Genomic DNA, 27,923 nt, shown 5'->3' on the forward strand with positions numbered 1-27,923 from the left:
AAACGATTTAACATACTCATCTGTAAGACCCGTAACTGATAACAACGTAATGTAAATTTGACCCCCCACAGAGTTGGCACTCTTGGTTCAGTCCTATTCGCAATTTTACAGGTTTTTTTTTCCAGCGGGGCAGGGCTGGGCACCAAGAACATCCTAGTAGATGTGGTTGGAGAGAATGAGGTCGTGTATGATGGGGAAATAAAGACAGTGAAGAAAACTGGCGCACAAACGCCCAAATACACGAGCATTGAATGTGGCACTAAAATGTGTCACTAAATAAGTTTTTTCAAGTAATATTTATTCAGACTCTACTTAAAAGTCATATTCCTACTAAATAATACAAAAGTTATACAAATAGTTATATCAAAATATCCTTAAAGTACTTAAAAGTGCCCATTATGTAAAATGTCTTGAGTGACAGGTATCATAATGGATCGTAATTATTGTTTAATTGTATGTATATCACTCTAATGGTGCAGCTAAGTATTGATTGATTTAAATTATTTATATTATGCTGGGATGTCTGATCTATAGTAATACAGCATAATTTACTTGTACCTAAGTAATGTAAACGTCCATGCTTTCAGCCAGTGGTTTCAGAAATTGTCAGATTAACAATAGTCCAGCCCAATAATGTTCATAATGTAGCATCAGAGAGTCAATCATGTGTTTGTCGAGGGCTCGGTGCCCCCACACCGGACATGTGCCTCCTTGTGAACATGCACAAATTGTTACATGGCCTTCAAAGTGTAAATACAAACATTACTAGCCTAGCTGTGACTTAACAACTATTCAAAGACTTAGAGATCTATACTTACCCTTTTACGCACTTGTACAAACATCTGTAAAAACTATAAATAACCTGCATGAGGCTCTTTACTGAATGACAGTTTTATTTTATGTCACTTAACTTAACACATAACTGGGTTTTAAGAAGATGACATATGTGACAACTTGCTGCCACTGGGTATAGAAAGCAGTACATAAATTTATTTGCAGACTCAGTTTACTAACAAACTACCACCCCCCAGCTGTGGAGACACTTGCACAGCTGTCTTTTTATTTTGCTGTAGAACTATAACCCATAAACTGTTTTCCTCATAGGTTTTTATGTGTGTACATTGGGTTGTTTTATCTTTTATTTCCTCCACTCTCTTTTGGTTTTCTGGTGGTTTTCTCAGCTGGCTTAAGCATGTCTAAGTAAAGCACACTAAGGGGAACTGGTTAATCTTCATTTAAAAGGTTCAGTTTCTAGATCATACCTCAATATTTTGCATACTAGTTTTTGTCATAATTTCATAGGATAGTTTAATTTGAACTCTATCATGATTTTTACATTTGATATTCCTCTGAAAAGGTGATGCTCCTCTATAATTTAATGGAAAAAAGTAGCAATGGGCACATTTTAGTGTGCCATGTGTTAGTCCTTGGCAATGTCTACATCCTAAAAGTGTGTACACTACTCCTATGATGCAATGGAGATAAATTATAAATCCGGTTAAGTACGAGTCCTGAAATTGTTATAATAACCCAGTAACATCACATAAAACTGAAAAGTGTGTCAGTACAAATGAAAATCAACTCTAAGTGTTACAGTCTCCACTGAACTGAAACCAGTGGTGTTGAAAGAGTGCCTAAGAAATGACGCTCATGCTTATGTTTCGTTGTAAATGGTTTTGACTGGAAATTTCAGAAGACTTAGATGTGTGGTGAGTGGGTGTAAAGAGCCTCTTTGCTACGGCAATCAGATGCCTTAGAGCAAATGGTGCAACACTTCCAAGTGCAGCTGATTAGTCAGTAAAGAACTAACTGAAAAAGGAAAATGATGACTGTTTACCCAATTATTTCACTGATAGTTTAAAGATATTGTGTAAACAAAGTCTAAAATTTAGCCTAAAATAAATATTTGCTTCGCATTGCACTGTGGTGGATTCCACTGACGCAATCAGCTGTAAACAGATCGAACTGTGTTAGAAATCATTAGAAAGTACTTAAAATTAGAAAATGTATGAATGTATTAGAAAATAATGAAATTGTGGATATCAACACATTAAACAACACCAAAAAGTTTTCTGTAGCACATCTCCTGTCTCAGGCCAAAACCTTTATCACACTGTCACCCACTAACACGCCTGCCTTAAAAAATTTTCAACTTAGTGTTTGTCAGTCCAGTGAGATTGGGTGTATTTGTTGTAATCTTGTCATCAGTCCAACGCCTGGGAGTGCATCCTGTCATGTGATTTCCTGAAGCTGTTACGTTCCCCCTCGTTGTGAACAGATCTGACATATTTCACCTGCAACAAAACAGTCAACCATACACAGAGAGCTTGAGGAACAAACAAACTCCTGACCAGCCATTCAGAGGTCTTCATTTCAGCGTGACGATGTGTGTGATAATTTTTATGCAGATAGCGGAAGTAACTTCTCTCTTCACACAACTTTAAGTTGCATCTTCCACGGAGAAGCTTGTTGAAATGCTATCTAGATGAAGTAAGAAGTTTGGATACTTTTTACTTTTATATTTCATTTTTGATTAAAGAGGAAGTTCAAGGGGAAAATGGAGGCGCACGAAAGTGTCGACTTGAAGAGGCTCATGTCAGGTAATGAAAAAAACAAATGTGCCTGTGTGAGTATGTGAGAAAATGCTGTGCTTGTTTAACATGGTGTCAGTACTCACAGTATGTACGAGTGTGTGAGACTTAATGGCAAACTGACCGTTTGTACTATGCTCGGTACACGGTCCCTTGGCAGTTTACTGCCAGTTGATTGGTTTCCCTCATGGTTTTAATCTAACACAGGTCACATCCAACACTACAAATCTTGTAAAACATTATAAAGTTTTGACTTATTAAGATGTGCGCGTTCTTACCTCAAACACAGAAGCCACAGAGAAAAAAGTAAACTGTTCCAAGTTTGCAAAACAATAGGAGGTGCAAACTAAATAAATAACTGATATGGTTGTTGATGTATTATTATCATCTCACTGAAAACTGAATACAGCGTATTTGTTTTTTGCACTGTTGGCTGAAAAGATAAGACATTAACAGACTTAACCCCTCAGATATCCAAGTTGCACAGATCTTGCAGAAACAATGTTTTCTTGATTCCTTTTAGTTTCTTTATGTTTGTTTTATGGGATTTTTTGTGATAACAGGAACTTTGTGCACATATCGTGTTTTGTTATATTGCGTTGTTTGTATTATGTGCATTAGGATCTTCTACTGTGAGCTAAATATACCTTTGGTTACAAAGCAAGCAACTTAACTCTGAACAAGTTACTTTAGTCATTTTTAAAGCTCTTTCTTACCTTTTACAGACAGAGCAAGCAACAGTACAGCAGCTTGCTTACAAACTTGTACTGTAATCTACTTTTCTGTGTTCACCCCAGAGGAAAGCACAGTGTCCACCCTGTCTTCAGACTCATGTGAGTACTATCAGACTGAGATATTTGACCTGCTGCCCAGCATTCAAGCTTCCCGACCTGAGCAGAACAGACATGACTTTTCGGAAGAGACCAACCAGGGTGGCCGAGAGGCCGGGGAAAAGAGTGGCCAGCTGTCCAGAGGACCCAGAGACAAAACATCCATGCAGCCACTCAGAAACTTGCCCATGTGTATTCAGGGAAAGAGGGGTGCCAAGTGAGTAAATCTTTTGACAGACTTCCCAAATCTGCTTCTTTTTGATCTACGTCTTACTTTGACATACATGCATAAACATGCAGTTAACTTATTACTTAAATAGAATACTACTGATTTACTTAAAGAAACATATTACAGTTGCGTATGTATATCTTTGAGCAGTTGTTTCCACATTTTTTTACTTAAGACCCAGTAGAATGATGCTTATGATCCCGCACACCTGTAGGGAATATTTCATTGGCACCTACCAGGATTGTTTCCAGATTTTTTTCAAAGCACAGAGGTGATCTTGGAAAAAACAGGGATGTGATATCCTAACCGTCGGCTTGATTTTCAGGCTTATGCTCAGCCCGACTGTGCTCATGATGAGTTTTCAGGGTATTACACGTGGCCCTGAAAACTCATTAGCACTGAATAGCTGTTTAGCAAATAAGCAAAACAAGTTCTTAGAACTTTTACCCAAGTAATCACTCAATTAAGTATTAGCACCAAGGAATAGCTTAAAGTAAAAGCACATTACTGAATCATAATTATCATATGCTGGTGCTTGATCTACAGTAGCAGTCCAGCAAACCCTCCTCTTTAATTTCTGTTTCAGCCATCTTAGCTGACTAAAACTTCTTAACACATTACAGCTGTGGTCGAGAAATGCTATTGTTAAACAAGTTTGAACCAAACGACAGTTACAAGTGTTAACAGAAGTATTAAGACAACAAAAAAGTGTTTGAAGTGAGCACTTTTTTTTGTACAGACCTCAATCATTTGCTGACACACTTAACTGGTACTTGGTCAGAGGCTATGCATTAACGAATGTTGGATTTCTTTAAAACATAAAATGTCTGATAGCTTATATACATGTTTAATTTCTGATTAAATGTATCATGATTAACCTCTAAAGCTACCATGTTAAATTAAACAGGAGTTCGTTAAATTTATGCTATTTTCTAGGGAAAGGAGGAAGCTGGAAATCAATGATATTAATTTTTGGGAGTCCTGGAGGAAAACTCAGAGCACCAACAGGAAGAGGGTGAGGGAACAGATAAAAGAAGCTCTGTCTGGCCTGGTGCCATGGCGGCAGACCCTCCGGACCATCGAAGGTGAGATAGATTTGTGGTGAATTAACTTAGTATGTGCTGTGACTGAACCACTCAACTATAACTCACCTAATTATTTGTTGCAGGCAAGTTTGGAGTTGGGGTGAAGTCCTATTTTGTTTTCCTCAGATATCTGATTTACTTGAACCTGCTACACTGCGTTCTTATCGGGGGTTTCATTGTGGGTCCATCAATATTTTATCGCACTGACGAGTATGGTAAGTCAGCCGTGACAACAGATGGCAGCAAATTAACCACAACTAGGAGCTGACATCTAAAAATAATTATTCTCTCTGATTTTACAGAACCGTTGATATTTAAAGAAAGTGACTCTGCTTTAGATTTCTTCTTGGGAACAGTAAGCTTTTGTGTTCTAATCTACGTGTAGTATTTATTAGCAATAGCCCCACATGTTTCCCATAATCTTTTCCTTGTCTTTTCTGCAGGGCTACGTGAATCGTTCCCTTGTCTTCTATGGCTTTTATACACGAGGATCCCTGGATTTAAAGTGCTTGAACACACCGTTGCTGTACCTCGCTGGAATCTTCTTAATCATATTTTTAAGTCTCATTCTGGTGGTCCGCAGGTAAGTGATCCACAACAATGCAACATAAGAGGTCAAAATGATGTTTTATTTACGTACATTCACCTGTGATAGAACAACAGTCGGCTACAAGCACACCTGGATGCTCGGGAAGCGTTACAGCATGAACGTGAGCTATAAGATCTTCTGTGGCTGGGACTTCACCATCCAGGATCCCACTGCTGCCGCTCTCAAACACGGCTTCATCAGAAATGACCTCAAGGTGAGTGGCGAGGCACTGACACCCTCATAGTAAATTAGCCAAACTGGTGGTGAAGTTTCTGAAAAGTTTGTGAAGTCTTTAAGTCTAACTATGTTTTCATACATACGCCTCAGAGAAGAATAACACGAAATAAATATAATAGTAAGACCACCAGTGACCGCCCCCTCAGCCTCCTACTGGATGCACGTATTGTATCAATTTGAAAATCCTACGTGACTTCTTTCTCGACTTACCACATTCACAAGATTTTCACAAAACTTGACCTCTGACCTTGACCCTGAGGTTGAGATCACTGAGATCTGAACTCGTTAGTGGATGCACTTATGGTATGAATTTCAAAACACAGCTCCTTGTTCTCAAGTTATCACATTCACAAACATCCTTTAACACCCGTGGGGTAAAATCATGTGCAGCATGGTGGCGCAGTGGTCAGCACTCTTTAAAGGAAAGCTGCGGACAGTTTAGGGGCTCTGTATGTGTTTACTGTACTTCTGATGTTTTGCTGGAGTCTTCGGGTAGCGGTGTGGATCAGATATGGTCATCACAATAGTTTCTGCTTCTCTACAGCTTTTCCTGGAGGAGCAGAGTTTCTCTTTAAGGGCGGCTCAAAGGACACTTGGAGAGAAGGTCCGTCTCTACCTGCTCAGAATCGTCCTGAACCTGATTACTTTATCTCTGCTTGGTGGAGCCTTTTACCTCATCTACTTCGCCACACAAACATCTCTGAAAAAGGTAATGGTTTGATGCCAAGTATTGCTAAATAATGTGGTTTCCTCTTTAGCATGTATTATGTTATTTGATTTTGCTCCCCACTTTAGTATTTCTATCCGCACTTGTCTTTGTCTCCTTCTGTTTTGTCTCCTGTTTTATCTTGTTGAGGACTCTCTCCAGGTACATTCAAATAGTCCAAAAAGATTACCTCTATCTGCTTTTTTAAACATTTACATGACCTGTGCTACTTGGTCAATTATGTTAACTGTTTTCATAAATAGTTGGATAGCACATCACTATTATTGTGGGATGGCATGTGGGATGATCTCCTTTCATAAAGGGTGGCCTGGTGTCTCCTATGCTGCAGCAGTTAATAAAGGAATCAGTATCCTTGGTATTTGGGGAATTCAAACAGCTCTTATTATGACTGCCATGCAGTTCATTCTGAGTCATTTCTCTAACCTTCCTAATTGATACTTTCTATTCACACATACTCTCTGTGTCTCTAGCTCCTATTTTCCCTTCTTAGAGCTTGTTTGCCCCATATTAATTTCCACATGTGTTCATTGTTTCCACCTTTGCCTAATCAGCCCTCTGTGCAGTCCCTTGTTAAATGTCAGCTCTTTTTTTAAGGCAAGCTGACTTTCTGTGTCTCCGTTTTCTTTTCTTTTTTAATAACAACCATAAAAGTTTTACCTTTTTGTTGTTTAATGTGCTTCTGTGTCTTGAATTTGGACCTGCTCTCCTTTAACACCTAACAAATATGCTTTTTTAAAACAATACTTTTGTCTTTCTTGGTTTTCTCATTCCTAAAGTAAATAAATATTCTTGCTTTGTTCAAGTATGTATTTGTTGAATTTCCTTAATAGCTGATAATGTATGTGTGTCTTAGGACAACTCTGGACACCACTGGTTGGTCAGTCTTCTCCTCCAGTATTTTCCTCCCATCACCATCACCTTTGTCAATCTAGTCCTGCCCCACATCTTCCGTAAGATCTCATCTTTTGAAGACTACTCCTTCACCATGCAGGTGAATGTCACGCTTTTGAGGTAAGCTGAAAAGAGACATCAACTTTTACTCTACATAAAGGCACACATGTATTTGCATATTTACTGTTTCTTTTCTTCAGGAGCATCTTCTTAAAGCTGGCCTCCTTGGGGATCTATTTATTTTTTGTCTTCACAACAACAGAGCAAGATGCCAAGGTGATACAGAGCTTTAATGACACATCATCAAGGGTTTAAATTATTTTTTTGAATCCATTTTAAACAGAATCTTTGTGTCTCTTCACTGTTTCAGTGCAAGGAGAACCAGTTTGGTAGAGAGATGTACAAGCTGTCCATCTTCAACTTCCTCGCAACTTTCTTCAGTGTCTTTTTCTTTAACTACCCCAGGAAGTGGGTTTGATTGACATTAACAGTCTGTTTCTTTCTCAGTCATCTTTGTGGTTTGAATGGAAAGATCAGCAATGTCTCTCCTTAGTAGATGACAGGACAGATTCGATCTAAGCCATCTCCCTTATCTTTAACAGGTTGGTACAAGAGACGTATCCAAGATCCTCCCTGGCCAGAATATCAGGGAAACAGCGCTTCCTGATACCATTCAATGTGCTGGACCTTGTTTACAGTCAGACTGTATCCTGGGTGGGAGTCTATTACTGCCCTCTGCTGCCTGTCATAGGAATCGTTTCATTGGTTGTCACGTTCTACGTTAAAAAGGTTAGATTATTATAAACTCTTTATATTCCTCACTTTATTATTTTCTATCTGTAAATTGGTTAAATAAATCTGTAAAAGAAAAATCCCAGCTGTCTTGGGGAGAGAAGCAGGGTATGCCCTGGACAGGTCGCCAGTCTGTCGCAGGGCTAACACATAGACACAGGCAATTGATACAATTTAACACACATTTGGGAAGCTGTAACACAAAATGTTGCCCTTTCTTACAATAGTAAAGATCTTTAAAATGAATCCTTTCCACATCAGATCCAAAGGTTAATCGCTTTCCGGTCCAAGCCCCACATCTGGTAAAGTTTTTATGCAATTCCAGCCAGTGTTTTGAGTAACCCTACTAAAATAGCATCCTAAATCAGATATTAAAAAAATATTGTTAAAGGATAGGCACAAATCAAGATGATCTTTAAGCAAACAAGAAGCATCAAACAGGTCAGCAGGGGGGGAAAAGCTTCAAGGAGATGGGTAAGATGTACTCAGGTGAGCTGAAATAAACAAAACCGTCTGGCAAATAAAATCTGAAGGGAAAACTGACTGATTTGGGGATAAAATAAGTGGAGTACATTAAGTAATGGCTATATAGAAGTCTGGTTTTAGTATAAAATGTGTTCAAACCTTTTTGCTCTGCCTCTGTGTCTTCAGTTCAATGTCATGCGGTGTTGTGTGCCAGAGCAGCGGATGTTTCGAGGGTCCAGCTCTTCAGTTTTGTTCCATTTCATGTTGCTGCTTGGTCTCTTCATGTGTGCAGCGACACTGGGCTTCAACCACTATCCGCTACAAAGCACTGAGGGCAGAAACGCGTAAGGTTTTCACTCCAACTGCATCTAACACCGCCCGTCCTTCTTTCTTTTATTTTTAATTTGAAACCTTTAAGGATCAGAATTAAACCCATATTTATATTTTATCTTTATTTACTGCTCATTTCTCTCATTTGTATTACCTCTGCCATCCCAAGGTCCTCCTGCGGTCCATTTAGAAATGAACAAACAATGTTCACTGTGACTGGAGGCTGTGTGAAAAGTCTCCCCAGCCCAGCCCAGACCACTATCCGCTACCTGACTTCTGAGGCCTTCGCCCTACCACTAATACTAGCAGAGATGTAAGTATGCAAATAACTCCGCACCCAATACAAATATCAAACCTGTATTTGTAGTGTTCACCTTTACCAGCTCACCCTCCTTTAAGATTGTTTAAACACTTTTCGTTTTGTCTCCTCAGCATATTCTTAACCTCGTATGTGTCTCGGAGACGAGCCAATCAGAGGGCCATTGAGAGACTGAAAGACATGCTAGTTATGGTAAGCACATGTCCAAAATCCTTCCAGTCCCTCCACCATATTGGCTGGTAAGTGGAAGCTGGTATGCTTCAGGCTAGTTACTTTAAAGCTCCTAAATAAGTGAATGGGTTAAGAGCCATAACTTTTAGGTATCTACATAGACCTACAACTACATAAAATCTTTTCTACTGCACATGTGCAAAGTTACATGACAATATGGCTCATTACTAGCTAGGTCGAGAGCATCAAAGGCTCCTGAACGACTGCCATTCAAGCATTTCTTTAAATATGTTTAAAAATTTGCATGTATGTGTTTCCCCCACAGAGCAGCTCTGATAAGCGTTTCCTGGTGAAGCAGCACGCCACGATGCTGAGACAGCGAAATAAGCACCACTGAGCTCTTTCTGCGGTCATTGAAGAGGACGTCACGCTCAGTCACTAAAAACATCCCATCTATGCTTTTAAAAAGTGGCTTTGGTCTCCACAGACTTCCTCTTAAAACTAAAATACGGTTCTGGCTGCTGACAGCCAGGCCAAGGTGTCAGATGGCAGAAAAAAAAAAAGAAAGTGCAGGCTAACTCTTGCTTTATAAAAGATAAGAGCCACAAATTTAATCTTTTCCCCCTTTTCCCTTTTTATATTGTAAATACTTTAACTATAAAAACCTTCCTCCTTTTAATGGCAACAACTTTATTTCTATAGCACATTAACTTACATATAAACTCAGTGGGCTTAACACATAAAAACACAAAAATGTGTGTGGGTTTGCTGCCTCGAGGCAGGGAAGACAGTCAAACAAAACAACAGCACTTGTCCATGAATACAGATGTTTCCTGAGTCCAGATTACAGTGGTAGCATGCACAGACAATACTAGGCACGTTATGTTACTAACTTGTTGCTGTTTTATCTGTTAATCTGTTAAGGATCTCAAGTTTAATTCCAGGAGGAGACAAATCCAGCCTCAGGTGGTCACGAGGTAGTGCCGGTCCCAAACCTGGATCAGTGGGAGGGTTGCCAAATTATTTCCTTGGGTAAATAAAGGGAGCAGCTGAAAGTACCTAACACCCTGAGTGACACAACTTGGTTTAATGAGTATCACTGTGTTACTACAGATGGGAGTAAAGCCCTTTAAAACAAGAAGCACTCTCAGAGCACAAACGTCCACCAAGGTGTCTCACTCTCTGGGCAGTATTTACTTTTACAGGAACAGTATTGTATTTTGTACATTGTCCATCCTGTTTTCTGTTCTTTTTAAACATACTTCAAGAGGTTTGCAGTGCAGTAAAAACAAGTACAAAGTGTGGACTTTTGTTATTTCCCCATTAGTCTACTTTCCATAATTTTGTGTATACTTATTTTTTTATTTATGTATATGTTACATGTGTCATGCTCATTTTGCAGTTATTAAAATTCAATTACATATTTGGCAGAAATATCAAGTGAAAAAAGTTTTTGAGGACAAGTTTGTTTTCCCCAAAAAAATTCTTATTGGGGAACCCTGTACACATCAAAGTGTTATGTATTTAAACGGTTAAAACCTGTTACTGTACATAATAACATCATAATAAAATAAATAAACTATATTCACAGAGCATCCCATATGAACATGTTCTTATCAGTTTGAACACTTGATGTCATTTTAAATAATTCTATATAGGATTATCATCACTTTGACCTTCAGATCAATCTACTGAAGGAGAGGTCAGAGGTCAAATGTAACATGGTGTTTTAAACCATTATATGGTACTTGCTATATGCTGACAATACACACCACACTCACAAGAATTATAGTTGCTAAATTATAAGGCTTTTTTTTTTCAATGTAGGTAAAAAAAAAAAAGTCTTCGTTAAATCGGTATATTCGAGCCGTGTGAAGACGATTTTTTTAACTTTGTGTAACGTCTTTGCATTGTTGTTTTTATGCGTGTTTTGTTATATTTATGTTTTGCAGACATGTGACCACTAACCACATGAGCTTAACTTGTCAGCCATTCTAGAGCCAAGTGAATAAAACCTTAGTCATACTGGTGGTTGATCAGCTGCCAACCACCAGTCATGAGGGGAAAAAAAGTATCCCAGACTGGTTGGCAAAAACCCGTGCCCTTTGGTAGAATATTGCTGAGGTGTTAGTTTGAATGGAAGTGATAGACTTGTCTATAAACACTGTCCAGCTACTCAGAGCTGTAGTGAAAAGTGGGATAATAATGGTAAATGGTAAATGGCCTGCATTTGTATAGCGCTTTTCTAGTCCATAGGACCCCAAAGCGCTTTACACTACATTCAGTCATTCACCCATTCACACACACATTCACACTGGTGATGGCAGCTACATTGTAGCCACAGCTGCCCTGGGGCGCACTGACAGAGGCGAGGCTGCCGGACACAGGCGCCACCGGGCCCTCTGACCACCACCAGTAATCTGGAGACCATTTGCCTTCACAGTAAAAGCTTTCTTTTGAAACATGTTGGAGCTCTAAGGCACAATTTGTACCTTGAAGGCAAACTTTCACCATTTCCAGTTGCGTCACACTTTTTTTTTTTAGGTTTTACTACCCCTAATACTTAGCAGATGTTTGAAGACAAACGTGGAAAACTACAGGCAACCAGGTAGTAATCAACGCAATCAGTAGGTGGTTTTTTTTGTGCAGCACCTTCTTTGTAACCGATTTCACCCAATGAAAGCCAGTAACCTCCAGAACCACCGCCAAACAGTCGGGGAAAACACATTTTTCTCTAGTAATGGTTATATCACACCCAGTATGGTGGAAAACACCTGAGCAATGTGTGCATAATGTCACAGGAGAAACCTCTATATCTGTGTACTGTCCCATGTCCGGAGCAGCTGGCCTGCTTGCATCTTTTTTGCTGATGTCCCTTAATGTGCACTGTCCCTCTTAAATAAACAAATAAATATAGATACCAAAAGCTAAATAAATAAACTTATTCCCATGGAAGATGAATGAAAAACTTATATCAGAGCTTTTTACCACTTTTTACCACTTTAACTGTATTGAATGTTTTTGACATGTTAATCAAAAGCATTTAAACTATTCATCAAAAGGAAGCAGGCTCATTCTTTTATTTCTCCTAACATCTTGGGTGTGGTGTGGATTTATGCAGGTTATGGATACAATTTGTTGTACATAAGGAATGTATGCACATACACTTGTAGAGTAAACAAAATATGTTGAAAGTATGGTGGTCACGGTCACTCAAAGACTTTAACTGTGGCCTCACTGTGTCCTTTAATATTGACTGTGCATGTTTTTCTCCAATTTGATCAAAATCTTTGTGCACATTTTAGCTATATTTGCATTTGACATCACAGAGATCCTTAAAATGAAGTTAACAGCCCAGTATGTTATCTGCTTGCAACACATGTGTAACACCCTTGCAAGCCTTGGCAAGCTGAAGAAACCATGCCCAAAGGTACATGAGAGGGTTATGGAGAAACGTCAGGCTCTTAATTTTTTGCCAGTTTTGGGTGAGTTGATTAATTTGATGTAAAACTGGGAAAATTTATTATTGTTATTATTGAATAATATTGTTAATGTGTGTGTTGTTTTTTCCAGCTGTGGCAAGTTTCCTCGTCAAGATAAGTAAGTGTGTTAACTGGGTGCTTAAGATATGTGGCTAAGATGACAGAGATCTTCACGCTTTTCAGATGTTTGCTTCTTAAAAATACTCTCAGAAACAAGGTTACAGTAATGTGGACAGTCAGTGTTCGAACAAAAACAACAAGAAAGTTGATATTTTCTTTAGATTTTAAAGTTTTATTGTTCACTTTAATGAAAAGCATTCAATAATGTCTGATGTGTTTCATTTTGTATCAGTCAGCATAGTGGTGCTGTGGTTATCCCTGCTGTTTCACAGCATAAAACTTCTAATGTGTCTTTGTTTTCCCTGTGTCTGCTGGCTGTAATTACAGATATCAGTCAGTAGTCAGTAATACCAGGAAAACCACTTTTCAAATTCTATAAAGCAAAATGGCTTAATGAGTGTCCTGTATGTGATTTAGGACCTTTTTATTATTATTGATGTACAAAATTGCCAACAGCAGTTAAAGACTGGTCCCTGTAAGGTGCAAATCACCATTGCTGGGGTTGTTACTAAAAGAAAAGTAATAGATTACATATTACTCTTAATTTTAAAGAAATGAATGTTTTTTGTAATTTGTGTCACAACTCATTGAATTTTGCCTAACATGGCCTGAAAAGCTTTTGTGATTCCACAAAGTGCTGTAAACATCCCTCTGAGATTTTGGTCCATTTTGACATGATATCATCACACAGTTGCCTCAGATAATCTGAATCTCTTCTAACATCACCTCTCAAAGGTTGTATTTACGTGATTTCTTGATGCAACAGGTCTGCCGGTAATCAGGCCTGGGTGTGGCTAGTGAAAATGAAATCAGCTTTTAAAAATTCCCAAATAATTCATGATTTAACAAGCGGGGGAAATTACCTTTCCAGATAAGTCCAGGTAGGTTTGGAGAGCTTTTGCATTTACTTCTTAGTTTAACATTAAAAATGTTTTTGATTATCTGAAACTTTAAAGAGTGACGAATATTTAAAAAAAACAAAACAAAACTAAGAAATCAGGAAGGGGGGAAAAAATTCCACATACATATGTTTTTTCCATACATCAAAGGTATCTATAATTTTGTACCAGTGTCGTACTAACATTACAGCCTGGGAAAAACAGTTCAAATAAATCATTAAAAGTCCAATATTACAATGAAACCCATGCCCACGCAAGTTGTAAATAAACTTCTGACCACAATTGTACGCTCAAAGTCACTTACCTAGGTCGCTGCATGTTGATGCTGAATAGCATCTTTACGCTGAGCAAACATATCATAGAGTTCATCACCTTGTCTCTGAGGCCGACCCCAGTCACCCTTTTTAAGAACCTAATTTCTACAATTCAACCCACAATCTTCCTTCAGTCACTACACACAGCTTAAGGTCACAGGTAAGAGTAGCAACATAGACTGAACGGTACTTAGCCGGTGTTATTGAGCATAGTTTTAAATCTTTTTATAGTTTCAAGTTTGCATGCACAGTTGTTTCATTTGCTTCTTTAGGTGGATCAAGCTCTTTTCGCCCGGTGCTGACTGGTCCTGACCTGGCCTTCAGTGGCCCGAGGGTGGTTTTCCGTTGTGTTGCATCTAACGTCTCCCCACCAGTCATCTATGAGCTGATAAAGGATGGACGTGTGCGAATTGGCCGCAATAGAGATTTTCAAGGTGGCCAAGTTGCATCATTCCCTATCAAAGTAACTGCAGCGTCAGAAGGGTCATACCACTGCAGGGCCACAGCTGGAGGAACCAGAGAAATCAGCAACAGCATTAAGCTGAGAGTAGTCAGTGAGTATCGGATGTTGGGTAGTTTATTAAAGCTTACTCAACTGACTTTCCCCTTTTCTTCACCAACTGTCTTTTATTCCCTGATTTCCAGCTCCACCATCATATACCAGAGTGACCTCTGAACCCTTCCCCCCAGTTGCATACGAGGGGTCACGCATGGCCCTGAGTTGTGACGCTGAAATGGGGTCCAACCTTTCCTACAGCTGGTTTTTTAACAGGAAGGAAATAACATCTTCGACTTCTCTCCCCTTCCACTTTGTGGAAAACAAGCTGCTGGTGGAGAGGGTAACTCCTGAGTATGCTGGAAATTATTCTTGCAGTGCTTGGTCCAGCGTGAATGGGATCAAAAGGATTTCCAGCAGCACAGAGGTCCAGGTGACAATCAAAGGTACATATTAACAGAATTTACAAAGTTTATAAATACTACGTTTGCTACTTGGCGCTATCAGCCAGTTTAGTTCAGAAATATCTCATGAAACACTGAATAGATTTGCATGCAATTAGGTCCATTGTAATGTTCCCAGAGGGCATTTTTAATGAGTTTTCATTAGCACTGAGGGATTGATATTTTTTCCATTTCAGTGAAGTTAAAACTCTTCCTCCTTCCTCCTGCACCAGTCTATGTTTCAAAGCCAGAGATCTCCTTCTCCGTTCATAAAGAGGGAACCAGTTACCATGGCAATGTGACGTGCTGGTCAACAAGAGGGAGCCCTCCGGTGAACTTGTATCTTTTACTAGACGGTAAAGAAGTGAACTCCGTCACAGCAGCTCAGACCCTGGCTGCCTGGTTCCTTGTAGTCGTAGTCCCCGAGCTGGACATGGGAGAGGCACGATGCCGGGTGAAAACCGAGAATCAGGACCTCACAAGTGAGCCTGTGAACCTGGAAGTAGGTATGAAGATGTGTGAATGATCTCGGTCTTTACCATAGACTGTAGATGGATGCAACCAATGCAAAAGTGACTTAAAGGTGCATTCTTTCTCCTGTTGCCCATTAGAGATGCTTACATTACAATACAATATGAAGTTCAATGTGTAAACAATTCAGATCGGGGGATTATCTAGGATTTCCATCGTGATTTGTCACTATTTAAATAAAACTGAACTGAATTGAAGTTGCGTTCAGTAAGTGTTGATGCAGAAAAGGATCCAAAACAAAAGACTGACCGTTATTTAGTTGAGGTTTATGAAAATCCACAACAGAGAATCAACTAATGAATCCAAATGTCTGAAAAAGTCATAAAGCATAATCAGCAGGGAGAACTGAACTGAACAGGCCGACAAAGGAAGGCAGCAGCTATATCCACAAAGAGGTGAGAGACACCTGGAAGAGACAGAGAAGTAAAACTAAATACTAAACACACAGACGCTGCCAAAATAAAACAGGAAGTAACTAAAACATAAACACGGCTCCCACAGACCAAGAATTAACAACAAGACATGGGAACAAACTGAAAACTCAACCTATGAAAAAATTAAAAAGCTCAAACACATAATAAAAAAAACGAAACTAGAATTACAAGAATAGAGAAAATCACAAAGAGGAAAACTCTTAAGTAAGGACAGACACAGGACCAAGACAAGTAGACTCAAACCTAAGAGCACAAATTCATGAGGAAAGCGTCGTTTTTCTAGACTTGTTTTTGCAACCAGACGAAACGCCCCCTGCTGGCCATTAGAAAGACTGCATGTTTAAGACACCTCTGCATTGATATGTTTTACATGAAGTCTATATTTTATGTGAGATTTGTGACCCTCTCTTCCTTCTTCTTTGTCTGTCAAGTTCCAGTTGGAGGAAATGTGAAAGTGGAGGTGGAATATCTGTACACAGCTGATTCCAAACTGACTACAGCAAGGCTGAGCTGTCACGTCAGCAGAGGAACTTTTCCTTACATCTCCTGGCTCTTCAATGACTCTGTCCTTCCCTCTGAGTCTCATCCGGATTCCCACACTCAGCCCATCCTGCCTCACATTGCCTTCGCTGACCGAAGACGATCCCTCATCCTCACTAAGCTCAGCCCTGAGGAGTCTGGGTATTACCGCTGCAGGGCCAGGGACAGCTACGATGACTCTGGGCCCTGGGTGGAGAGTGCAGCTGAGCTGGTCCAAGTCACAGGTGAAAGACCAGGACTAAGAGAGGAGTAAAACTTGTGGAGTAGTCATTTTGGGAAGTATACTAACTTGCTTTATTATTGAGGTTTATAAACTCCATGTAATGGTTCTCTGCAAGAAAACATACAGTACCAATTGAAATAAGCAGTCATGATAGATCATTTCCACCTTAAGACCGTCCCTTGAATCTTTATGCCACAGTCCAGACATGAGTGTGGTATTGAGCTTTTTGTCTAGCTCTCTCCAAGAAGGCCAAATTATGCTTTAAAAAGGATTTCTGTTCAACCCAGGCTTTTGTTCACATGCATCATTTAATATAAATGTGTCTTCCTGTGGGTTTCTGCACTTTTTATGCCTTCAGTCAACTCCATGTCTCAAGCAGCGTCCTCAACCGAAACGCCACCAAGTCAAAGTAAAAATATTTTGTTTGTTTTATTAATCTTATTTCTGCACAAAAGTTTGGGGTCATGCAAAAAAAAAAAAAAATCTAAATATTTTAAAATATTTGTATTTATTAAATGAAAGTGCAGAGTGATGAAAAGTACAGTCGATTAAATAATGAATTTGAAGTTATTTTGCCCTCTAAATTCTACTTTTGTCCAAGGAGTAGAGTTACAGCATTGTAGTCTTCATTGATTGTCAGTAATTCATTTTTTTGAATTCTTTAATTTTCTTTTTTTTCCACCCTTTCTTTGTGTCTAAAGTCTTGATTTTTGTGATTATAGTTAGGATTCCTGTTATGCTTCCTTTGTCATTCTAGTGTATTACAAATCTTAGGTCTGGTTTTGTTTTAGTTTTGTTTGTTTTGTTTTTAGTAATAAGTTTTGGTTTGTGATTTCTTGCATTTAGGATTAAAAGAGGATGCTAGGGATAGGGTGAGATGGTGGCAGACCCCTACAGGGAGCAGCTGAAAGAAGAAGAAGAAAAGAGGGTTCTTGATTATCATGATAGCCCCCCTTGTGCTTCCTGCGTCATCTTGTTAGTAGTAGGTGTCAGTATTCATGCCTGTCAGTCTCTTTGGGTTATTCTCTGCTTTTACTTTGAAGGATGTTTTCTCCTGTGCCCTGTGTCAGCGTTGTTTCCTGTCTGTCTTCTTTTGAGTCCTCATTATTCTCACCTGTTGTCAGTTGTGTTCACCTGTGCCCCCCACCCCCACGTAGCTCTGCCTGTCTTTGTGACATAACCTGCTTTGGCTGTTTAGCGTTAGTGAAACTTCCTGTTCTGATCCTAGTGCAGTCTCTATCGCGATCTTCTGCTCTCACCCCCTTTTTTCAGATTTTGAGTTTTTTGCATTGCACTTTTTAAAAGAAAGTGAATTTCAGCGGGCTTTTTGTTTGTGAACTCCATTGTACACAAAGCACCACCTACAAGTGAGACTGGTTTCATGGGTACTGAATAGATGCAAAAACATCACCTCAATAGGCAAAAACAGATGTGTTTGGTGGCCCAGCCAGACATACAACCAGCTGTTTCTTTCTTACATAATTCTTGCATATTTTGGATCTGTGCTGATTGACCTGTTGTACGAGGAAGCTGGCTCCCGACAAGAGCGATCCTAAACGTCTGTCAGCTAAATCCATTTTAATCTGCACAAATCTTATATTTACCTCCACATCATACCCCAAACCAGAACATTTCCTCCATGAGGCTTGACAGATTTGTTCTGTTTTACACAAATTTTCTTCTTTTTAATCCAAACATATTTGGACATTTGTAGCAATTTTGCAGCTCGAGGTTTGTGGGAAACATTTGATAAAGGGAGACAATGAGGTGTTTGTGTCTCTGTCAGGAGACTCTTTGTATTCTTGCTCAGTCCTGCAAGTTTCCAGCATTGAATGTTCTTCCTTTGTTAGAATAGCCTTTGGCCTTTTTAATGAAAACAAAATTGCGTAAAAATGTAACTGTCATTTAAAAGTCATTAATGATTGATTGATAACGTTTTATTGCTTATTGCTTGTCATTTGCAACATTTCTGGTACAGTTTATACTATTTTATTTCAAAACAAATATGCAGTTCATTCAAACTTGTAGATGTCACAGGTGACCCTAAACTTTTGTGCAGCAGTGTGTGCGCTGCCTCAGAGTGTGAAACTGTCTTTGTCTCATCTCTTTCAGGTTTTTGCATGAACATCACAGAAGCTGTCACCATCGCATTCTGCTGCTTCGTTCTCCTCATGCTAGCAGTGGGTTCAGCCTGCGTGTACAAGATGTTTGAAAACAACCAAGGTGTGTGTGAGAACCAGGAATCCACTGATTGGTACACACGCAGGAATTCCTATTAAAACTTCTTGTCTTCTTGTCATCTTATCTGTTGTTCCAGCTCATACCAACAGTGTTCCAGCAAAGTAAGTTTTACACCTGAAACACTCCAACTATAACTAAGTGTGATCATCTTATATTTACATAACACTTTAAAGCCTGAAAAATGAAATAATGCAAGAAAATTCTTTTTTTTAATGGAGTATTTAGCGAACTTTCTGATGAAGTAAAAAAAAATTAATTAAATACTAATTTGCATATAAGAGTTGTAGTTTGTATCATATTTGCTACATGTGGTATTGTTCTGCAGTTTATTCCTTAAAAATGTATCATGCAATTCATTGCAGTGTATTTGGGGGGGGGGGGGGGGGGGCAGATAATAATAACAAATATTTTTATTTATTGTTTTATTCATGAAACACTTTAAAGAAGGAATTTACATGACAACCCAGCAGCTAAATTGATTAAGTAAAAATAAGTAAAAATCTGGAAAGAGAATAACAAAAAAAGACAGAAAACACAAACGATGAAACAGAAAATAATAAAAACAGCTGAAATACAGTAACCTTACAATGAAACACTGAGACATAATCACATTAAAGCAAGTCTGTATGCTTTAAAAATATATATATTCAAATGTCACTGAGCTTTACCTCCATAGGTAAGCTGTTACAGTCAAAGCATCTTGGAGTTTGACTTAATTTCTGAAGAGTCAGACGGGTTCGATTCAGCTGCAAAGTGGCTCAATTTTTTTAAATGACCTGAACCGAATGTGCTTTAAAAGAGATCAGCACAGAGTTGAGCTTATTGCTTATTGCTTGGAAACTTTCAAAGTTTATGCTTTTCGATGGAATATAGATATTCTGGCCTTTCAAAATATTTTAACCACGAACGGGCTCATATCTAAAATATCTGGACTTTGATATGGCTCTTTTGTTGTTGTGTTATTATTTGCATGTGCATTCTTTACATATTTTCTTTTATAAACTGTTTAACGCTACGGAAGGATTGTTTGTTAGTTACATCATCCTCTTCATAAATGTTTGTGCCATCTCACCCCAGCTCTGATGCACTCCAGTCTGAACTGACGCCCCAGTCAGGGGGAAATATGGCTGATACTACTGCTACAGATTGTGATGTTCAAAATCAGGTATGCAAGCAAAAACTATAATACTACTATTCAGGATCAGTGAAATGTTAGTGTCCAGTCACACTCTTAATGTCCCTTTCTTTCCTATAATTAAGAAATAAGTATATGTAAATTCACTGAAGGATTTCTGTAAAGAACTACTGCATTTGGTACATAAAACAAGGAACACATTTTTCTCCACTTTCCTTAGTGTGTCAATTTTCCTGTTCTGAGCACAAATTCTATATTTTTCTCAGGGGGATATTTTTGGAATCTGATAGGAAATCACACATGCTTGAACAAACTGATAAGAAATAATCAGTATACAGGAGACATAAATATATAGCATAAGCTTTCAGACTCAAACTATGTAAACTACATGAAGATTTTGAAGATGCCAAACCCACAGACTAGTGAGCTGCACCAATGGTTCCTAACTGTAACAAGAAAACATTAATTTATTTGTCAGTTCTTAACCTCTACACCATAACCTCCACACTGGCATTTGCCAAAAAATGATTGAGGGAATTTAAGCTGTTATAAATGGCTTTTTGACCTAAAATCTGTCAAAAATAGGTGGGTCATATCACTATATATATCGATCACATCAAGTAATTTAGAGCCAGAAAGAGCATTCCTATCAAAAAGCAGCTGCTGCAACCAGACTTTTACAGTATATATCCTTTATTTATCCAGGTAAAAAGTGTCATTGACATTAAAAATGTGTTTTTCAAGAGAGATCTAGCCGAGGAGGCAGCAGAAACTGTAACAAATATAACATCACAGTTCTAAAAACTTACTGGAAGTAAACAAGAAGGACTGGATTGATGACAATATTGGCACAAATATGCAGAGTCATAAAATACTTCAAAAACAAGTCATTTCCTTGTTTTACGTAAAAATCCTTCATAAATCCTGTTCACTACAGTCTATTTGCTAAAATAAGCGACGATATTAGACGTTAAAAAAACAAAACACAAAGACATTGGAAATCACTTTTTGGCACAACACCAGTGTCCTGCATAACTACTGGTATGTGTGCTTGTGCCCTGATGTTTCATGTGTGGTGCCAGCTAATAACAAAAACAGTTCCTGAGAGTCCTCGCTCTCTGTTGTTCGTGTGTTTGTGTGTTTAGATGTGTGACTGCACAAAGGCACTTATTTTGAACTGTCAGTCATGCAAAACTGTTTTTTCTGGATCCAAGAATAAAAAAAAGTGAGCAGAAAAAGTTGCATTTAAGCCAAAATCAGCTCCCTTAGATGTGATTGTAACATATTTCTCTCTCTCTCTTTCAGATCACTGAGGTCACAGTATAATGCACAAGACTCCTTCACCTCCTAATACAATATTTAATTTTAAATGTTTATATTATGTTCATATTTAATGTTCTTGGGTTACTGAACTTTCTACATGGCACTGTTGGAACATTCAGTTATAGACAAGTGCGAAATTGCATTGCCTACCTCCTGTATACTGTTATTTTGATGCAAATAAATTTTTAATGATTAGATTACTTTTTGTTTCTGGTGTTTTTGCTTTTTTTTTTTTTTTTATTAAAATAATGCAAAAACACATCACAACACTTACTTTCAGTTTTACTTTACACTGTGTTTCACGTGATATTCATAGCAAACAACACCAGTTAATTAGCTGATATGACAGAGGCACGGAGCAGGGAGGTCCAGAGTAACACTATCAGTTATTTGCACATGTTTCGAAGAGGGTGTGTGCGTACTTTTCCACATGCATTGCCTAAACACACAGTTTAAAACTGACAACTGTCACACTTGTGTCTGACAGCAGCTCCCTGTAATAATTTTCAAGGACTAATGTTGTATTAAAGTCTGTTGTTTTTCCAGAAGATGCTTGCTTCCTTCTTTGTGGTCATTCTGGGTAAGCAACACAAAGGGAACCACAGTAAACTTAATATTTCGCAATGTTAAAATCTTCCAATCTCTTTAGTTTCTTTCTCGTTTTTTCATCCCTGCAGGGTTGTGCTGCTGCTTTAAGGAAAGCAGTAAGTGAGCGTTACTGTTTGTATGTGTGTATTTTAATTGTGTTGTTGATTCTTTTTGTGATATTTTCATTGTCTTTCCTTCTATTCTTTATAGGTCAGTTTTTTCTGGGGCATCCACAACTGTATGGCCCCAATGAGGCTTTGGTGAAAACGTATGTAGAGTTTCAATGTGAAGTGCCGAACCACCCGATAAATCACGAAATCCTGCTGCAGATATTTAAGTGGGTACATTCAATTTAACCACTGTGGTGAGACACGTTACATTAAATGATGACATTTTTCTAATTACTACCCTTTTTACAGGGAGGATGACCCCAACAAGGCATTGGGTGAATACACTTCACTGGAAGGGGAGGCCGCAAACATTCCCATGGTTATCAAAAAGCGTTATGACGGCTATCTGAAGTGTGTGGCTAGCGTACAAAACCGCTCCATCTCTCATATTAATTCCACATCCAGCAACCTACACTATTTAAAGGTTATCGGTGAGTCCCTTTATTTATATGCATATAAACAGTTGCTGACTATCACTCTGGGTTGTCTTTATTATCTTTTAATTGTTTTTTTAATAAAACTGTTTCATTGTGTTTCACCAGTGCTTTGGATATAAAAAAAAAACATAACTGCTTTTGTTTTTGAAGTTGGGGGCTGAAGTTTGGGGAAACAGTAGTCAGTATCAATAAGCATTACTGTTGTTCAGAAAGTGCACCATGATCTCAGCCTGTTCTTGTGTCTGTCCTGCAGAGCCGGTGAAAGGTGCACAGATCATCAATTCTGGTCCAGATGACTTCTTTGAGGGAGAAACACTTCAGCTAATCTGTCAACTTAGCGCTGGAAATTATATCTCCTACAAATGGCTGCACAGTGATCAGCTTGTATCGCCGTCTTCCCTCCGTCGTATTTATGACAACCAGCTCACGATCTACAGGTTAGTGACAATCAAATGAAGCAATCCAGCAGGTGCATGTTACTAATAATCAACAGTCCACTTACATTTGAGCTTCTGACAGCGTAGGATTATCTAAAAAACCACGTGCTGCAAATCAAACGCACTTGATTACCTGATCATCACCAACTGCAACCAAGTTTAAGTTTAGTGAAATACAAACACAGCCAACAGCTCATACTCACTGTCAAGCATGATGGAGAGCTGATGATTTGGGCTGGTTTTGCAACAACAGATGTTTTCAGTCATTGAGTTGTTCATGAACACCTCTAAGTATTGCACAGTCAAATGTGAGGCCATCTGTCCAACAGCTAAAGCTTTGCCCAAACTGGGTCATGGAATGATTCCAAGCATACATACAAATCTACAACAGAATGACTGAAAAAGAAAAGAATCAAGTTCTGATTTAAATGCTGTGGCAGGACTTTAAAAGGGCTGTGCGTAAATGAATACTACTAAAACTCAATTAAATCAAGTAGTATTTTAAAGAAGAATGGGCCAAAATGTCTGATGTTTTACGGTGGCCCTGAGAGGCCTGCAACTTAAGAAAACACCAGTAATAAGAAAAACGCTGCAAAAGCACACAAAATACAACGGAAATAGGAAAAAGGAAAATAGAAATAGGAAAAAACTGATTTCCAAAAGCACAAGGGAAGTGTTTCTGGGGAGACAATAACCCGACGGACATGTTGCAGGAACCCAAAACATGGTAGGTGTGTTTTATCATGATTCATATAATACTGATGATGGATTTTTAGGCTAATAGTTAGACTAACACACTTACCTCTCATCTTTTCTTTCCTCACAAAACCGATAGATCCTCCACTTCTCCACAAGTGTCTCCCAGCGCAATTCTTAGCATATTTTGGTTCCTGCAACTGGTCCGTCGGTTTATTGTCTCCCCAGAAACACTTCCCTTGTGCTTTTGGAAATCTGTTTTTTCCTTTTTATGTTTTCTTTTTTCCTATCTCCGTTGTGTTTTGTGTGCTTTTGCAGCGTTTTTCTTGTTTCTGGTGTTTTCTTAAGTTGCAGTCCGTTTGGCCTCTCAGGGCCACCATAGATGTTGCTGTTTGTCAGTTTAAACAAGAGAAAACATTGCATAACCATTAAGAATAATCATTTAAGACTGATTAAGAAATCATCAGCTAATTTATAAAACAGTCATTCAGACCAAATGTTTTGACAGATACAAGGTTTTTAATTTACCAGGTAGGCCCACCCTAAAGCATACCTGATATTCTTCTTTTGACTCTAACAGAAACTAACAGGGACCTGAAACTAGTGTGATTAGACCATAAACTTATCAGAAAATGATTTAAGAGTCAATCTCTCATAGACTCTAGAACTCCTCTAGACTTCTTTTACGTAACTGGAGGAGTTGCCCCCTGCTGGCCATATATTGACACCTATTTTTCCTGTACAGTCTATGGAAACAATAAATTCAAATATTACAGGAATAGTTTTCTTTGTCACCCTCAGAACAAATCCTCAAGACAGTGGCTCCTACAAGTGTGTGGCTACCAACGTCTTCAACAAAACAGTCTTCACCTCCAACAGCTCTGAAATTGAAATCACAGTCAAAGGTTAGCACTCATTTTGTGGGGAAAAATCCTTCTGGTCATGTTTTCGTAAATTCATCATGGTTTGTTTTTTTGACAGCAGATCAACAAAATAACATCACTCTTCTTACTCTTCTTTCAGAGTTTGTGTCAACCCCTGACATCTCCTTCACTGTGTTAAAGGAAGAGCCACAAAATTATTTTGCGATGGTTGTCTGTAACTCAACACGAGGAGATCTGCCTATCACCTACTCGCTGTACCGTGGGAAAGAGCAGGTCATCAACATGACAGTGGAAAAGAGACATTACGTATTTAAGCTTCCTTTGGTCATGGACCGCCACTTAGGCTTTCTCAGATGCCATGCGAGCAACGGAGAACAGACCACATACAGTCAGTGGTTGCCCTTGCATGTTGGTATGTTTTTAAAACTGTTAAGAAATTACTGAGATAAGCATGTGTTTTTACAGTTAACATCTATTTGTCTTGACATCCCTTTCTGGCATCCAACAGTCCCTGTTAGTGGACCTGTGACAATGCATTATGACTACGACACTGGAGAAAACTACGCTGTAACTGGCCTGAGGTTCTACTGCAAAGCCGAGAAGGGATCACATCCACACTATCAGTGGTTCCACGACAAAACCCTCCTACAGGATCAAGGAACCTACTACTATGTGGTGGACCAGATGCCACAACGATCGATACTCCTGCTATCTGTGGGGAGGGAAAGCGCCGGGACGTACTACTGTGAAGTATCAGACAGCTTCGACAACAGCACCGCCATAAGCAGCAAGAGACGATATTTGGATAAAGAAGGTACAGTTGATTTGAGTCAAACACACAGATACCAGGTGACAGCTTAAATCATCTCTTCATCTTCCTCCCCCTCTAGTGCTGAACCGCATTCCTGACTTTGTAGTGGGAGTTGTATTTGGAAGTTTTGCCTTTTTGATTTTCCTGATGTCTGCTTGTTGCTGGATTGGAGTGATTTTCAGTGAGTACAGATGCTTTTTCTTTCATCTCGTTTTGCAGCCTTTGCATTTGCTGCTGAGAAATAACATTATTCACTTTCGTTTCAGGGAAGAGGCAGTATGGAGAAAAGTCTCTGTGAGTTCTTTGTTTAATTCTGAAACTGCTGAAAAGTATAGTAACTATAATGTCAATGCTTCCTATGTGAAGGGAACTGTGCTACTTCCTCCAGAGTCAGGTTTTTCTTTGTTTTTATTGGGGTGTTATCCACCATAGGCCACTGAAAGAAACAATGGTGGACTATAAGTAACAAAGTAAAGTGGCCCTGCTTCCTGTTTTCCTTTTGCAGCACAGCGGCTTTTCAAAGAACAGCAACAATGAATGTAATGTTCAAGCCTAGATTCTTATTTGTTTGTGGTTAAATATTAAAGCTATCAAGGGAAAAACTCTACTGTATATTAGATGCTACACCCTTCTTGTCTACAGTTAAGACTCACCATCACAGGGTTACCAGAGAGCTATGAGTACATTTGTGATCCTGTCTTTAATGACATGTAAGATTTGGGGAGCTAAGATTGAACATGGGGTGCTGTGGTTTGGAAATTTGGAAAAATTGGGGTTTTTTTTATGATAATGGAACTGAAACAAGTGATCAATGTGTCTTATAAAAAATGTCACATGAAATGCTACTTACTTATTTTTGACTTCACTAAAATGGGTCAGCTTTCAACAACCTAACAGCAGTTTAAGATATAAATAACGAATGAAATAAAATGAATAACATGGAAGTCTGTGGAGATTGAATCACTTTGGGGTATTAAAGTAACTGTAGTTGTTTTGAATTTGACCACTTTTTTCACACCCCTTTCTCTCCTTCCCTTGTATGGGACTATAAAAATGTCTGTGCTTGCACACTTAATCATTCTTAAGACAGCTGTAGCCTACATGTGCATTTTGTCTCTTTGCAGGTGGAGCTTGGAGATGCAGAGAAGCAAAGCTGTATATGAGGACGAGCTGGTAAGTGGCGATTTCTTTAGTGCATTCAATGACATACTGATTGTATTGTACCACTTTACTCCCAGCACAGTAAGCACCACTCAATAATGTCTTCTTATAGGACTTTTCAGTCCACAGTGATGATTCTGATCTGCTGAAAGCAGCGAGAGAGGATGAATTCGATCAGGTGAGGCCAGATACGTTTCTTTTGTTACCCAGTTAGAGATAAACAAGCCGTTGAAGTATTTTGTTTGTTTTCTCCCCTCAGGCATCTGAATCCTCTGAAGATGAATGGCCCCAGATTCAGAAGAAGACTTTGAAGGATGAACCAGTTTAAAGAACTACGTGGATGTTTGCTCTCTAAACGTGAACTGTTGTAGTGAAATAAACATTTGGTCAGTGCTGCAGCGTCCTTACAGCATGAGCACTTTTACCAGTTATCTGTAAAACATTGTGAAGGACAAGTTAAGTCAGAGGTGCCAAGTTTAATACTGATGAGGATGAGGGAAACAAAATTAAGAAAGAAAGAACTCTCTTTAACCAGTGGAATCATTTTTGACCCCAGTTGTATATTTATATGTGCCTGTGTGATAATTTTTGATTGCAAAATTATTTTCTAACACGAGTTTGTCAGTTTACTTGTTCCACGGCTTTTCTTTGTGCTTTACAGGAATTGGGCGATTTGTATGCATGGATTAAGGAAAGTTATGTGGGGTAATTAATGTGTTTGTTTGGTTTGTTTATTTTTATCATGATTTTCACTCGTAACCTCTACATTGTAATGTTTTGCAGTGAAAACTGGCTAACAAACCAGGATATAGCAAGCTCCGAGTGTTGCAGAAAATATTAAATATTACACATTTAAAAACAACAAATTTGTTCAGACTGTGTCTGGGCTATGATGATTTTATTGTAATTATTTGTTGGTCAAACTATTACAAAGTTATCAGTTCATCTATATTTTGGTGTGAAAAATGATGATAGCATATAATTTAGCATAGAAATTTTATTTAATTTTTTTTGGGCGGGGGGGGGGGTGTGGAATGGTAAAACGTTTAATACAAGAATTCTCTAAATAAATCATCTTTCGTTTGTACATTCGTGTTTGTCTTAACTCATTTCTGGATAAAGACTTTTGAAACACATAATTGACTACATTATAAAATTTATGAATTTTAGTCATACATGAATGAGCTTATGGCCACTATAGTCAGTAAAACCACTTGGTTACTTGACAAATAATCAATTTGTTTCTAAAATGTTTTTTAGAAACTTTGCACACTTTCTGTTCTGCACAATGTTGCCGCCATT

The 27,923-nt window shown here is 38.6% G+C and overlaps 3 protein-coding genes across 6 annotated transcripts; all 3 read left to right on the forward strand.

The window, feature by feature from the left end:
• Positions 1-2,252: 2,252 nt before the first annotated feature.
• Positions 2,253-10,851, forward strand: tmc8 (transmembrane channel-like 8). Its single transcript, XM_086296630.1, has 16 exons — positions 2,253-2,600; positions 3,389-3,638; positions 4,587-4,735; positions 4,819-4,950; positions 5,038-5,090; positions 5,179-5,318; positions 5,391-5,538; positions 6,106-6,270; positions 7,142-7,299; positions 7,380-7,455; positions 7,550-7,647; positions 7,782-7,968; positions 8,623-8,780; positions 8,936-9,079; positions 9,199-9,277; positions 9,582-10,851. Exons 1-16 carry the CDS (start codon positions 2,558-2,560, stop codon positions 9,651-9,653), a joined length of 2,052 nt encoding a protein of 683 aa, XP_086152756.1. The 5' UTR covers positions 2,253-2,557; the 3' UTR covers positions 9,654-10,851.
• Positions 10,852-12,596: 1,745 nt separating this feature from the next.
• On the forward strand, positions 12,597-21,637 carry LOC147328338 (Fc receptor-like protein 5). 4 transcript variants are annotated; one of them, XM_086296631.1, is made up of 11 exons: positions 12,597-12,741; positions 12,830-12,856; positions 14,344-14,625; positions 14,717-15,013; positions 15,244-15,516; positions 16,407-16,739; positions 17,097-17,147; positions 18,851-18,961; positions 19,056-19,080; positions 20,057-20,144; positions 21,420-21,637. In XM_086296631.1, the coding sequence occupies exons 1-11, from the start codon at positions 12,597-12,599 to the stop codon at positions 21,438-21,440; spliced, it is 1,653 nt and encodes a 550-aa protein (XP_086152757.1). In that variant the 3' UTR covers positions 21,441-21,637. The 4 variants fall into 4 exon arrangements, 2 of the variants coding, with proteins under 2 accessions (XP_086152757.1, XP_086152758.1); XM_086296632.1 differs by having other exon boundaries at positions 12,615-12,741; positions 15,208-15,516; XR_015129933.1 differs by lacking the exons at positions 19,056-19,080; positions 20,057-20,144; positions 21,420-21,637 and adding an exon at positions 17,585-17,720 and having other exon boundaries at positions 12,615-12,741; positions 15,208-15,516.
• A 236-nt stretch (positions 21,638-21,873) lies between these two features.
• LOC147328339 (platelet endothelial cell adhesion molecule) lies at positions 21,874-27,674 on the forward strand. Its single transcript, XM_086296634.1, has 13 exons — positions 21,874-22,017; positions 22,115-22,141; positions 22,236-22,362; positions 22,445-22,626; positions 22,886-23,069; positions 24,567-24,670; positions 24,789-25,061; positions 25,158-25,463; positions 25,540-25,641; positions 25,727-25,754; positions 26,585-26,633; positions 26,734-26,799; positions 26,881-27,674. The coding sequence occupies exons 1-13, from the start codon at positions 21,987-21,989 to the stop codon at positions 26,947-26,949; spliced, it is 1,548 nt and encodes a 515-aa protein (XP_086152760.1). The 5' UTR covers positions 21,874-21,986; the 3' UTR covers positions 26,950-27,674.
• Positions 27,675-27,923: the final 249 nt, after the last annotated feature.

This window comes from Aulonocara sp. 'chitande type north' Nkhata Bay, linkage group LG6 (genome assembly GCF_057382095.1).
Source record: "Aulonocara sp. 'chitande type north' Nkhata Bay isolate Kocher_YH1m ecotype deep benthic linkage group LG6, A_spYH_male_GT1.1, whole genome shotgun sequence".
In the NCBI taxonomy this organism is placed as follows: Eukaryota; Metazoa; Chordata; class Actinopteri; order Cichliformes; family Cichlidae; genus Aulonocara; species Aulonocara sp. 'chitande type north' Nkhata Bay.

Excerpts from the sequence above, each read along its gene's own strand:
- tmc8 (XM_086296630.1), top strand. The coding sequence starts at position 2,558 with ATGGAGGCGCACGAAAGTGTCGACTTGAAGAGGCTCATGTCAG. Across the intron at positions 5,539-6,105 it reads TCATCAGAAATGACCTCAAG|CTTTTCCTGGAGGAGCAGAG; the intron begins GTGAGTGGCGAG and ends GCTTCTCTACAG. Across the intron at positions 9,080-9,198 it reads CCACTAATACTAGCAGAGAT|CATATTCTTAACCTCGTATG; the intron begins GTAAGTATGCAA and ends TTGTCTCCTCAG.
- LOC147328338 (XM_086296631.1), top strand. The coding sequence starts at position 12,597 with ATGAAGTTAACAGCCCAGTATGTTATCTGCTTGCAACACATGTGTAAC. Across the intron at positions 16,740-17,096 it reads TGAGCTGGTCCAAGTCACAG|TCAACTCCATGTCTCAAGCA; the intron begins GTGAAAGACCAG and ends TTATGCCTTCAG. Across the intron at positions 19,081-20,056 it reads ACCAACAGTGTTCCAGCAAA|CTCTGATGCACTCCAGTCTG; the intron begins GTAAGTTTTACA and ends ATCTCACCCCAG.
- LOC147328339 (XM_086296634.1), top strand. The coding sequence starts at position 21,987 with ATGCTTGCTTCCTTCTTTGTGGTCATTCTGG. Across the intron at positions 22,363-22,444 it reads ATCCTGCTGCAGATATTTAA|GGAGGATGACCCCAACAAGG; the intron begins GTGGGTACATTC and ends CCCTTTTTACAG. Across the intron at positions 26,634-26,733 it reads CTGTATATGAGGACGAGCTG|GACTTTTCAGTCCACAGTGA; the intron begins GTAAGTGGCGAT and ends GTCTTCTTATAG.